The sequence below is a fragment of the Eschrichtius robustus genome, chromosome 10, assembly GCF_028021215.1.
Source record: "Eschrichtius robustus isolate mEscRob2 chromosome 10, mEscRob2.pri, whole genome shotgun sequence".
Taxonomy (NCBI): Eukaryota; Metazoa; Chordata; class Mammalia; order Artiodactyla; family Eschrichtiidae; genus Eschrichtius; species Eschrichtius robustus.
Window position 1 is genome coordinate 110,422,204 of NC_090833.1, and position 14,411 is coordinate 110,436,614.

Below are 14,411 nucleotides of genomic sequence, written 5' to 3' on the forward strand. Positions count from 1 at the left end.
GTCTCAAACTAATTTTATGAGGCCGACATTACCCTGATATAAAAGCCAGATAAAGATGCTACAAGAGAAGAAAACTACAAGCCAGGATCACTGAATAATGTAGATGCAAAAATTCTCAACAAAATATTAGCAAACCAAATGCAACAGCACATTGGAAGGATCACACACCATGATCAAGCAGGATTTATCCCCGGGATGCAAGGATGGGTCAACAGCTGCAAATCAGTAAATGAGATATACCACATTAATAGAATGAAGGATAAAAATCATGACTCTCAATAGATGCAGAGAAATCGTTTGCCAAAATTCAACACCCTTTCATGACAAAAGCTCTCAAACAAATTTGAGAGGTATAGGAGAAACATACTTCAATGTAATAAAGGCCAAATATGACAGACCCACAGATAATGTCATAGTCAGTGGTGAAAAGCTGAAAGCTTTTCTGTTGGGATCAGAAACAAGACACTCTCTATACTCCTATTCAACATAATACTGGAAATCTTATCCAGAGCAATTAGGCAAGAAATGGAAATTAAAGGTATCCTATCAGAAAGGAAGAAGTAAAATTGTCTGCCGATGACATGATCCTTATATATAGAATACCCTAAAGACTTCACAAAAAAACTGTTAAAAGTAATCAATGAATTTATTAAAGTTACAGTAATGTTAACATATGAAAATCAGTTGCATTTCCATACAGTAAAAATGAAATATCTGAAAGAGAAATAGAGAAAACAATCTCACTCACAATAGCATCAAAAGCAGTAAAATAATCAGGAATAAATTTACCCAAGGAAGTGACAAATATTTATACTGTAAACTCTAAGACATTGATGAAAGAAATTGAAGAAGACACAAATAAGAGGAGAGATATCTCATGTTCATGGATTGGAAAAATTAATATTGTTAAAATGTCCATACTACCCAAGGCCATTCTATAGATTAAATGTAATTCCACATCAAACCCAATATCAAAATTCCAATGGCAATTTTTACAGAAATAGAAAAAATAATCCTAAAATTTGTGTGGAACCAAAAAAGATCCCAAAGAGCCAAATCAATTTTGAGAAAGAAGAACAAAGCTGAAGGCATCGCACTTCCTGATTTCAAATTGTACTACAAAACTATAGTAATCAAAACAATATGTTACTACAATAAAAACAGACACATAGACCAATGAAATAGAATAGAATAGAATAGAGAGCCCGAAAATAAACTCATGGATATATGGTCAACTAACACGTGACAATGGAGCCAAGAATACTCAGTGGGGAAAAGTCTATTAAATAAATGATGTTGAGAGAAATGTATATTCACATACAAAAAAATGGACCCCTATCTCACACCACTCACAAAAATTAACTTGAAAGGAATTGCAGACTTGAATGTAAAGATCTGAAACCATAGAACTCCTAGAAGGAAACAGAGAGAAAAAAAACTCCTTGACATTGGCCTTGGCAATGATATTTTGGATATGACACCAAAAGCACAAGCAACAAAGCAAAAATAAACAAGTGACATTACATCAAACTAAAAAGCTTATGCACAGCCACAGAAACAGCAGAATGAAGAAGCAATGGAATGGAGAAAATATTTGCAAACCATGTATCAGATAAGGGGTTAATATCCAAAATATATAGGGAACTCATACAATTCAATAACCCCCCCTCAAAAAAAGCCCCTCCAAATTATCTGATTAAAAATGGCAGAGGACCTGAATAGACATTTTTCTAAGAAGACATACAAATGGTCAAGTACATGAAAAGATGCTCAACATCACTGATCATCAGGGAAATGCAAATCAAACCCACAATGAGATATCACTTCACATCTGTTAGTATGGCTACTGCTGAAAAGGCAAAAGATAACAAGGATGGCAAGGATGTGGAGAAAAGAGAACCCTAGTGCACTGTTGGTGGGAATGTAAATAGGTAAAGCCATTATGGAAAACAGAATGGAGGTTCCTCAGAAATTAGAAATAGAACTACTGAATAATCAAGCAATCCCACTTCTGGGTATATATCCAAAGGAAATGAAATCAGTATCTCAAAGAGATATCTGCACTCCCATGTTCATTCCAGCATTATCAGCCATAGCCAAGAGATGGGAACAACCTAAGTGGCTATTAACAGACTAATGGATAAAGATGGTGTGCTATTGATGTGTATATAAATATGTATATGTATGTGTGTGTGTGTGTATATATATATATATATACACACACACACACACACAAACATAATGTAATATTAGCCATAAAAAGCAAAGGAATTCTGTCATTTGTGACAATGTGGGTAGACCTTTAGGGCATTATCCTAAATGAAATAAGTCATACAGAGAAAGACAAATTCTGTATAATTTCACTTACATTGGAAGCTAAAAAAACAGAAAAATTCATAGAACAGAGAGTAGAATGGTGGTTTCCAGAGGTTGTTGGGGGAATTGTTTACAAACTTCCAGTTATAAGATGAGTAAGTTCTGGGGATCTAATATTCATCATGGTGACTATAGTTAATGATACTGTACTTTATAGTTGACAGTTGCTAAGAGAGTAGATTTTAAATATTCTCACTACAAAACATTGTAATTGTGTGAGGTGCTAAATGTGTTAACTAACCTTATTGTTTTAATTATTTCACAGTATATATGTGTGTCAAATATGTGATGACGTTATAAATGTCATATGTCAATTATATAGCAATAAAGCTGGAAAAAAACTTTTAAAAAGTTAAAAAAATTACATAGTACCACCTATAGTTTTGCCAAAGGATGAAATCTGAGGTTGATCACACCTCTGGATCCAGCAGCAAATTTGCAGGAAATATTGAGGATAGAGGAACAAGTTGAATTGCACCACAAGAATACAATTGGCAAAATCCATACTGTGGGAAATTCTGCAGGTCAAGTGGCTCATGTTTTCTTCAATAGATAAATTAAAAGGAAAAGAATGGAGAGGGAACCTGTCAATTGAAAGAACTTTAAAGATATAATCAGATTTTTAAAAATGAGCAAGACCAAAGTATAGTATCAGGATGGATAACTTGAATGATAAAAATATAAAGAAACATAAGGAAGTGAATACTATAAAATTCAGACAGCGGTTAGCTTTAGGGGGAGGAAGGGAGTTGTGACTGGGGTGTAATACAAGGAGGGATTTCTGGGGTGGGTGGCAAAGTTCTAAATCTTGACCTGGGTGGTGGTTAGTAGGCCATTTGAGTAATAATAGACATTGAATTTTGCATCTGTTTTGTGCAGTTTTTCTGTATCTGTTTTACTTTATAATAAAAGGTTAAAATATAAAATATTTAAAATAGTGCACACTACATCTTCTTTGATGATATTCATGTTGTTTACTAGACTACTGTAAATTCTGAGAAATTCTGCCATTAATAAACCTTGCTTTGTTTAAACACACACACACTCGAAGCCAAATAAAAGAATGCTTAGGTTATACTGGAAGCCACTAGATAAAACATCTGATTGCTTCAAGGAGGAGTTTTATTCTTAGAGCTACTGCTTATCCTAAGTTAAGTGCCTTTCTAAAAATTTTTGACATTGGTTATATAACAGTTCCCTGGAGGATTATTTCAGCCACACATGGCCCCCCTTGGAGACCTTTGTCCAGCTGGAGCTAGTTCATTCTGCCTGCTATGGGAGGTCTTATCTTGATCCTTATTAAACATAAAAGGGGGTTAAATATCTCTACCTGCAATAAATTTTTGTTTGGTCATTTTAAGTTTTACATCACGAGGGTGTAGTGAAGACGTAAAAGATACAGACTCTGGGGCCGTCTGTGTGGTACTGTAGACAATGGTCAGGATAGGCTGGTTGCTAAAATAGCTCATTACATACCGTGTGTGGAGAATACTGAAGGCGTGCAGTACTCTTCGGTACCATCACTGTTAGTCTCTGTGAGATACAGAAATATTTTATTCGGTGAACTCCTCAGACTTCTGAACTTCAGGGGCTACGGTGCCTCAGCTTGGCACACCGCACGGCTCCTGGATGCCTTTGTGGCCTTTTATGTTCAGTAATGCTGCCCAGCTCCTTTTCTACCTGTCCTTCTCCAGATGCCCTGTCATCATTCCTGTGATGGTTAATTTTATGTGTCGACTTGACTTGGCTAAGGGATGCCCAGAAAGCTGGTAAAACATCATTTCTGGGTGTGTCTGTGAGCGTTTCTGGAAGAGATTAGCATTTGAGTCAGTACAGTGAGTAGATCAACCTCACCAGTGTGGGTGGGCACCATCCAGTCCACTGAGGGTCTGCACAGAACCAAATGGCAGAGGGAGGGTGAATTCACTCTCTTTGCTTGAGCTGGGACACCCATCTCCTCCTGTCCTTGAGCGTCAGTGCTCCTGGTTATCAGGCCTTCAGACTTAGACTGGGATTCACATCATTGGTTCTCAGGCTTTCAGGTTTGGACTAGAATTATAGTACCACCTTTCCTGGGCCTCCAGCTTGCAGACTCATGGGACTCCTCAGCCTCCATAACTGTGGGAGCCAATTCATCATAATGAATCTCTCTGTATATATATATTTGTATAAATCCTGTTGGTTCTGTTTCTTTGGAGAACACTGAATAATATGATTCCTCATCCCAGGAATGCAGGGAAGTAAAATGAGCAGTGAATCCTTGTTTCAGAGACTTGAGGATAGTCAATTTTTATAAATACTCAGTAAATATTTAGTTATATTCACTAGCAGCAAACAATTCACTTGTAAACAGGAAAAATGGTATCTAGTGGTGTGTAACTTGAACAATGCATATGCTTATGTTTTTCCTTGAATTTTTTTCTTTCCCTTAAAAAATGTATGTATTTTTTGTTCTTAAAGTAATGTAGGGACTTCCCTGGTGGCACAGTGGTTAAGAATCCACCTGCCAACGCAGGGGACACAGGATCGAACCCTGTTCCAGGAAGATCCCTCATGCCACGGAGCAACCCAGCCCGTGCACCACAACTACTGAGCTCACGTGCCACAACTAGTGAAGCCCGCGTGCCTAGAGCCCATGCTCTGCAACAAGAGAAGCCACCGCAATGAGAAGCCTGTGCACCACAATGAAGAGTAGCCCCCGCTCACCTCAACTAGAGAAAGCCCGCACGCAGCAATGAAGACCCAACACAGCCAAAAAAAAAAAAAAAAAAAAATTCCTGGCTTCTGAAAAAATAAATAAAATAAAGTAATGTAAATCTATTACATACAAACTTGAAAAATGAAAAAAAATATTTGTATATTCTCACTGCTGTAATATAATCATGATTATGATTTTATATATTTCTTTCTAGTCTATTTTGGTATGAATTTTTTTCATAGTTTTGTAATAAAAACATGCATATAACTGTGATTTTCCCTTTTAAATTTAGCCTTAGGTAATTATGATATAATTATATACATACTTCCATATTGCATTGTTATCACAATAGTAATTTTTTTACTGCATTAAACTTCATCATTTGGCTCCATCATATTTTTTAACTGTTAACCTACTTTTGGTTAGTATGTTTCCCATCACAGTTGAGCAAATATATTTTTTATAATGTATAACATCGTGCACATTTCTTTTTGGTTGTTGCTCTGAATTCTTAAAGTAGTATATTAACAAGTGTCAAGAATTTCAGTAAACTTCTATCTAATTTTTCTTTTAGCTCTGTCATCGAATCTAGCAAATCTAGTCATTGTTAAAGTAGGAGGAATATATTAATTTGCCAACTGTTGTTCTACCCACGATCTTAATTATATATGACTTAATAAAGCCATGTAAAACTTGAGTGAGGCAGAAATCTTGTTTACATCTAGGAATTGACCACAGAATAGCAGTTGTGGACAGTTTAGAAACTCATGGTAGAAAAATGAAGATTCTTTATTTGGAGCCCAGGAAAAGTAATGCAGCATTTTAGATGTGTGTAAGTACGTGCATCCTTGGGAGGTGGTTCTTAGTTTTCATCATATGTTCAGAGGAATCCAATAACTAACCACTGGTGTGAGCACGATGTTTGCTAGGTGAATGGAATGCCATTTTTGTGAGTTTCTTTATTTGTTGTTCCCTCTTTCCCTGCCTTCCCCTGTCTCTCTTTCCTTATTCATTATGTTCAGTACTCGAACTCAGAAAAAGGTTCTTTTTGGTGAGCAGTGATTTATCCCATGAAAGTTTCTAATGACTTCAAAAATGTAAAAAAACTGAACACATGTGAAATCGTTAATCAAATACTGTGTCAATCTGTTTTGATTTGGGGAAGTTTTCCCATTTAAATCAGTAATTTAGTGTTACCTTCCTTTGTTAGAATTTTTAAAGAAAGCACGACCAGGATGCTGATCATTAAATAAATTTCTACTATTCCTACAACTTACTATGTTTTGACAAGTCCATAATGAACTGAGTGTGGAAATCATTCATCAAATGCAGTTATCCTTTTGCTGTGTTATTTCAAAAGGTATAACTTTACTAACTCCATTAAAATTTGAGGCTTTCTAAGTTTTTGCACAACTAAAGCAAAGAGACATTCTGTGAAAATAACCTTAAATAAAATTCTTTTTAGATGTTAAAAACTCTACTTCTTTAAAAGATAAAATCTTAGTCATTTTTGATTACCAGATGACAGGAACAACTTCTCTTTTCTAGTGTAACAGGGCTTCTGATATGCAATGACCACCTTGTTTTTGATAAAGGACTAATCAGTATCATATTTTTTCTTAGGAATGGGCTGTTTCTGGGGAGCTGAAAGGAAATTCTGGACCCTGAAAGGAGTATATTCAACTCAAGTTGGCTATGCAGGAGGCTACACTCCCAATCCTACTTATGAAGAAGTCTGCTCAGGTAGGAAGAATTTGCTCTATCATATAAGGAACAAGGACGGACTTGTCCCTGTTGGCGGATGACAGGATCTTTAAAACGGAAATAATTTTTTTGTGTGTTTTCTCAGTCTTCTCTTGCCCATTTCTATAAATATACTTGCTGGCCTTTCACTTCATATTTTTAGAAGATAATAGCCTTCCTACAGAATGTGTCATTTAGCTTTTGTTGCAGAAAAATCACCCTGAAACTTAATCGCTAAAGCAATCATTTGTTACCTTATGATTCTGTGGGTCAGCAATTCAGACTAAGCTCAGCCTGGTGGTTCTTCTACTGGTTTCATCTGGGTTCATTCATGTGATTCCAGTCAACTGGTGGGTTGCCTGGGGGCTAGTTGGTCTTTGATGGCTTCGCTCATACATCTGGCAGTTGCTGCTGGCTGTCACTTCCTCTTGCCTGGGGTGATGGGGATGATGGAACGTTTGTCTTCACACACTGGCCTGGGTGAATTCACGTGATGGCGGATGCAGAGATTAGGAGCAGTAAGAGAGGACAAGCACCATTCTGCTAGTACTTTTCAAGTCCCTGAGTCACATTTACTATTGGTCCCACTGGCCAAAGCAGGTCACATGGTCTAGCCCAGAATCTGTGTGGGAGGGACTTCCCAAAGGCAGGTGTACAGGGAGATGTGAAGAAATTGGGACCATCACCACATCAGTCTATCACTTGGGACAAATATGTCATATACCAGACTTGTTTTCTTGAGGGAAAGACACTAAAAATCAGGCTATAATGAAGGGATTGGCAAACTGTGGCTTGCAGGCTAAATCCTGCCTGCTGCCTGTTTATATAAAGTTGTTTTCTTTTTTAAACACAGACATGACTATTTATGTTATCTGTGAATGTTTTCATGCCACAGTTGCAGTTGAGTGGATGCATCCGAGACAGTATGGCCTGTGAAACCTAAGATGTTTATGACCCGGCCCTTTACAGAAAAATATTTGCTGACCGGGATAGGCAGTTGCCTCCATGGCAAATTCTAGCTCAATTACCAGATAACCTTTCTGGAATTTGTTTTGTTTTGTTATTTCTGGCCTTCAAGGATTTCCTTTTACCTTTCTGCCAGCTCTGGTCACATTTAAAACACATTATTTTTCTCTTAAATTTTTTTTTTCATTTTAAATATAAAAATGGTATATACTTAAGGTGTACAGCATGATACTTTGATATACATAGTGAAACGATTACTAATAGTCAAGCTAATTAACATACCCATCTCCTCATGTACTTTTTTTGTGTGGTGAGAGCACCTTTGATCTACTCTCTTAGCAAATTCCAAGTATACAATACAGTATTATTACGTACAGTCACCATGCTGTACCTTGTATCTCTACAGCTAATTCATCTTACATAAATAAACGTTTGTACGCTTTGACCAACATCTCCCCATTTCCTTGGGAACCACCATTCTACTCTCTTGCTTCTGTGAGTTCAATTTTTTTAGACTCCACTTATAAGTGAGACCGTGCAGTATTTTTTTTCTGTGTCTAGTTTATTTCACTTAGCATAGCGTCCTACAGGCTCACTCATGTTGTTGCAAATGGCAGGATTTCCTTCATTTTTTTAGGCTGAATAGTATTCCGTTGTGTATGTGCCACATCTTCTTTATCCCTTCATTGATGGACATTTAGGTTGTTTCATACCTTGGCTATTGTAAATAATGCTGCAGTGCACATGGGAGCACAGATGTCTCTTTAAGATACGGATTTCACTTCCTTTGTGTGTATACCCAGAAGAGAGGTTGCTGGATCGTATGATGGTTCTGTTTTGAATTTCTTGAGGCACATCCATACTGTAAAACACATTTTTTAAAAGAATATTTTATTTACTATCTTAAGAGTTCTTACTAGGGAGAGTTTATCTAATATACAGTCCACCACATTGACAGAAATGGGATTTTTGAAAAATATGTAAATAGTTTTATCGTTGAAAAATAAAGGTTTGCATTGGTGTTATTTGTGGAGGGCCCTCTCAGCTCTTTGAGGGCACTGCGAACGTAGGCAGGGGGGAATTGGAGTTTGGGAGTTTGTTCGATAATGAGCGTGTCGATTTGTTTGCTACAATATGAATTCTGATTTTGAAATGAAATTTGAACTGTGCAACAATGAAAATATCATGAAAATATACATATTCTTCTTTTTCTTGCTTCTGGAGAAGAATTGAAATATTCTGATCGGTGTTGAGAATGTGGAATATCGAACAAATACGTTAATGGTTAATCCATTTTTTTCCTCTGCTTCTGTTTCAAAATTAAACAAATGCTTATGCAGAACTATAAATAGAGAGATTCAAATGAACCCTGGAGATTGCCCAGGTGTATCCTCTTAAGTCTTAGGAATGGAAATGAATAGATTCCTTCCTGTAACTGCAGACATGACTTAATAGCCTAACAGAAAAAGTTGCTAAGAAAACCTCCAGATATCTACTGCTTATACTGTTACTGTCTACCAGCAAAATGTTAATCATCAATTAGAATATCGTGGTTGCTGGTTTGCTCAGACTCTCCGATTCAGTTCTTCACCGTAACAAGAACAACATGATAATTGCCCTTTGTTGAACTCCTACTATGTGCCAGGCACTGTAACAAGCACTTTTTGCATCTTTGCTTTTTTCCATCTAATCTTTCAAACAGCCCCATGAAGGGCCTCAGTTTCTGCTTTTTTACAGGGGGAGTGTTGGGGCTCAGAGAGAATAAGTAACTTACCCAAGGTCATATCTCCCGATCTCATTAGCTCTCAGCTCAAAACTTATGCCATTGACTGTGGTGTAAGTCACCCAGCTGTCATCATGGCCCAGCCATTCTCCATCCACCTATTTATGCTTCCCTCCTCCACACATTCTGTTTCATGTATACTTTTGAATCTGTCGGTATGCTTTTAAATGATTACTGTAAGGAAAATACCAAGCAGTTTTTTTGGGTCTTTCTGATGTTTACAAGGAAAAAGGAAAAAACCCTTTTAAGATACAGTTCATGCAGATATCTCATCTGGCGCGTTAGAGGCCTGTAGCAACAGTGAAGTACAGAAACCACGGAGGTTGGTAAAGAACTCTCTATTTGATGTGAACACTACCTGCTAAGTTAGCGGTGGCATCCGGAAGCATGGTTGTCATGGAAACTTGTTCCTGATTGGAAAAAGATAGTTATAGGGTCTTATCCAGACTCAGAAGGAGAGATGATTTCTTTCCCCAGGCTTTTTTTTTGTTCTGATCATGAAAGGGAAAAACAAAAAGGCAGAGAGAAGCTGTGATAGAAAGATCTCTCTAGCACAGAAGTGGTGGCGACTTCAGATCCCTGGGAATAGTGGGGAAGGAGAACAAACAAGGTCCCCAGCTAATTAAAGATTTTTGACCAAGGAGAGGGATGGGGGAGACAGAAAGCAGGTTATACTGGCTAGGCCTCCCTACTGGGGCCTCGGGTGCTCAAAGCCTTGTTGAACAAGTCAGCCCTGGAGGGGTCTGCCTTGCAAGAAAGAAAAACCCAGGCTCTGCTAAGATGTATAATCGTTGCTGAGGTTTCATGTGAGAGAAATACTAGTCTGTGCTCCAGTATTTGCATTAATTTCCAAATTGCTTACTCGTGTGTTTGCAATTAAGCTTGTAAAACTTTGGTCACAACCAGGAGTCTTTTATAAAGGTATTCCTTTCTTCCTTCCTTCTTGCCTTCCTTCAAGAAAGGAAACCCAAGGACCTGGATTGTGTGGCAACTGCCTTCTCTCACAGAGCAGGACGCCTGAGCCTGAGGTGCCATTGGGTTTTTTGGGGGCAGGTGCCAGAATTATAGGGCTAGCACTCAGGAAGGGGTTCTCAAAACCCACTGGGCTAGCTTTACCACTCCCTTCTACCCTGACCGATCATCTGGGAGATGCTTCCAGAGTCAGAGCTTGTGTCAGAGCTTCCACAAGTATTGTCTTGGCGAACAGATTGGTGATCACAAACCATGGGACCAGAACCGTTGGCTGAAGTTGGTCATGCCTGCTTGCTAGTGGGTCTGCATGTGAATGTGAAAGCAGGTGTGTGTCCAGACAGGCTGCATATTAATGTCTGAATGGTGTTTCTGTGTGGCTACAGATGGGCCAGCAATTGGAGTTGTGCTTAGGCACGTGGAAAAGACATATGACTTCTAGTAACAGCCAGGAGAGGAGGTGGCCCCCACGGTGACATTTATTAACGGCTCACCAAGGGATCTGTTACATGCTGGGTGATCTGTGTGAGTCTAGAGCCTAACACATGTAGGAGACCCATGGGGAAAACAGTTCCTCAAGCATTTGCAAAGTTGCCTTTTGGGAATGAAGTATAAAATAAGCCTGTAATGCATCAGAGCCAAGATAGGCAATCACTTAGAAGAGAGCTTGGCTTCTGGGTCTTTGGGACCTCAGAGTAACCTGACGGAATGCCCTGACGTATGTGAAAGGAAAAGAAGAGAACCTTAGCAGGGAGGCTGGTCAGCCAGGTCCGCCAGGCCGGCCTGGGAAAGGGGAGGTCCTGCTGGCCCCCCACGGGTTGCTCTGTAAGGTTTGGCTGCTGGACAGACTCCCAGAGCCTGACACCATGACACTTTTAAGTTCTATCACTAACTCATCTTGTTCTGATACACACTCTGTAGAAACGTCTCGTCTTTTGTCCTCCTGTGGAGGTTATTTACAGGAAGAGGATGCAAGGAGACCAGGTCAGCCAGACAGTTCTACTTCTCATTTCAAATTCAATGAAATGCTATTCTGAGATGTATATCTCAGTCTATTGTGAGTTTAGTCTACACAGGTCATTCTCTCCATGTTCAGTTAACCTTGGGTTACATTCAGTGTAGAAATGGAACTTGGCCTTCAGAGCTGAGAGTCAGAAGCCTGACTGCCATGATTTTCCAAAGGCTGTGATTGCCTCCTTGCATTTCCCTAGAGTCTCTGCATCCCTCACATGTCCATCATTTCATTTAAACCTGTTTTAAAAGTGACCACCCTCCTATAATAGGCACTTAAACTTCCTTTCCTCAGATTCATCAATTAGTGCTGGAGCCCCAGACTGAGAAACTTGCATCTCTCAGGTATTTTAGGCCTGAATTCTGAGTCCTCTGAGAGCTGCCCACCACCAGCTCCTGCACCAAGAACCCAGTCTCAGCTTGGATGCAGGGTAGCATTGCTCACAGCCACTGTTTGGCTGTTTCTTGTTGTGCCTCAGATCTGTCTCTAAGACATGTGCTGAGAAGTAATTTAAGTCTTAGTGGCCATCATTCTGTTCCTGAAATGATTTCCAAGGATTCATTCATTCACATGGTATTCCTTAACAGCTCAGTGTATGCCTGGCACTGGAGAACCCATAAAAACCTGGAAGGGAACAGCCAGGAAGAGCCTAAATTTCGTGTAGGCTTTCTTAATGAATTAAATTCACCATTGATTGGGAATGTACTGCATGCAAGACATTGTACTAGGTACTTCATATCATTGTATGTGATACCAAGTTGAAAAATGCTAGTACCTGTCTTCCAGAATTCTTTCTCTATAGTTAAATGAAAGCTTGATCTTTCACATTTAAAGAGTTGTGCTGACCCTGGCTTTAGACACACACATACACACACACACACACACACTCACACACTCACACAAACCACACGTTTGTTATGCAAACCAACTGATTAACTGGCATGCTGTTGCTTTCCTACGTTCATTTTAGAAGTAATTGAGCTATTCAGTTTCTTGAATACCCTGATAGAGAATTATTCTTACATTTTATAATAACGACTACACAGATGAAAATATGAAAAGACATTCTGCAATGGATAAGCATTCTGGGTTAATTTCAGTGCATTAGCCTAATACACAAATAACCCCATTTCTGGCAAGAAAACCCAGGATGTTCATTCACTGGGTAATATCTTTTCGTATTTTGCTTACAGATGTTCAGAACAATTCCATGTTTATCAGTCTATTCAAAAGCTTTTAGAAATCTGCACAGCCAAGTGGCACCAAAACCAGAAGCATGAAAGGGACTGTACAACTTTCTCTCATAAGAGAGATTTATACAGTCACCATGGAAAATCTGAGGCCCAGACGCTTTTCTTTATCAACAGAATACTCTGGTGGATTTTCATGCAACGTGTTCGGTAGAAGTCTCGAGCAGGAGCCAGGGCCTGGGAGGAGCAGAGGGTGGGAGGCTCCTGTCACCTTCTGGTGGTGTCCATGCCAAGGCTGTACCACTCTTTGGACTCAGCTGCCTCTCTTGTAAAATGGGGGCAGTGCTGCTTTATGAAGCCCATAGGGTTGTGGTCAGGTTCTTATTTGAAAATAAAATTATTTCATACTGGGAGTAGGAAATCCAGGACATAAACTTTCTATCACTCTAGCTCTTGTGTATATTAAAGATAGAAGTGATGCGTCAAGAAGCATCGCTTGGCAGGGGCCTGGGCTCAGCCCACAGAATGTGCACGCAGCGCAGCAAGCAGAAGCCGTTTTCTTCTTTTCCTCTTCTGTGTTCTCAGTAGGTCATATCCACCCCCCTCTCCAAATGCAAATCCTTATTTCCTCGATGCTTCAGAGCTCTAACAAAGCATTGAATAATTTCCCCACTAATATAAAAAAAAACTCAATATACTTTTTTAGTTTGACAATTTCTGAAGTGTTTGGGTGGATGTGCATGTCTATGTATCTTGCTTGAGATTAATGACCCCATTCTTTTTCAAAGTAGTGATGAGTTCTGTTATTAGCAGATTTTACCAAGCAATGTAAAACTCTTTCTAAATTCCTTGCAGACTACATTAAATCTCTCTTTAGTGCATAGTAAGTCTTATTGTACTCTTTTCAATGTCAGTCAAGGTAAATTACTAAGTTATTGACATATCCCTGAAAATGCCAGAATTCTGGTATTCAGTTCTTGCTATAAGCAATTTGATCACTTTTTGCTCCTCTTATATTAGACATAAAATTAACCTTGAACTTGTAGCAGGCAGGGTGAAAATGCTTACCTCTCTCAAACCACCAGGCAGAAAGCAAGCCCCGAGGTCAGGGGTCCTGTGACTCCTAGTTATAACCTGGGTTCTAGGATCAAGTACAACTTCTCCACGCATCATGCCCTTTTAAGTGAGGATGGCGATCAAGAATTCAGAGTGGAGGTGGCTGTTGAGTTTGAATTAAGATTTTGAGAGATCAATTATCATTTCAGTTAGGCTGGAATTTTTTTTTTAATTGAGTACTGGGGTTTTAAAATAGTTCTTATGTCCGCTGGATGCTCTCAGTGCTGTGTGCTGTAGCCGGGAGCCGAGCTGAGGGTGTGACAGCAGAGCGTGCTGGAGCCTCTCTTGTTAACCAATGTGCTGGCATCTCTCATTTCTCCTGACCTCGGAACCAGAAAGGAAGTCATTCAACCAGCAGGTGTTGTTGCCTTGCCCTCTTTCAGAGCTTCTGCAGGTCTGGTTTCCAGCCTGGGCTGCGGGCCGTGGGGCCTGCAGAGTTGGGAACAGTCTGCAAATTGATTTGTCCACCAGGCAGGTCCTGAAGGTCTGAGAAACCATCTCGCTCACAGCTACGTCGGATTTTCAGTCTGTAAGGGAGATGACATCGTGCAAATGAAA

At 39.2% G+C, this 14,411-nt stretch overlaps 1 protein-coding gene across 3 annotated transcripts in view; it reads left to right on the plus strand.

Annotated features, from left to right (window-relative positions):
* MSRA (methionine sulfoxide reductase A) overlaps positions 1–14,411 on the plus strand; it is a 378,257-nt gene that overhangs the window by 177,409 nt on the left and 186,437 nt on the right. For all 3 annotated transcript variants that reach the window (XM_068553108.1, XM_068553109.1, XM_068553110.1), the window contains exon 3: positions 6,698–6,817. In XM_068553108.1, the coding sequence (XP_068409209.1) occupies positions 6,698–6,817 (120 nt within the window). The remainder of the gene's footprint in view (positions 1–6,697; positions 6,818–14,411) is intronic.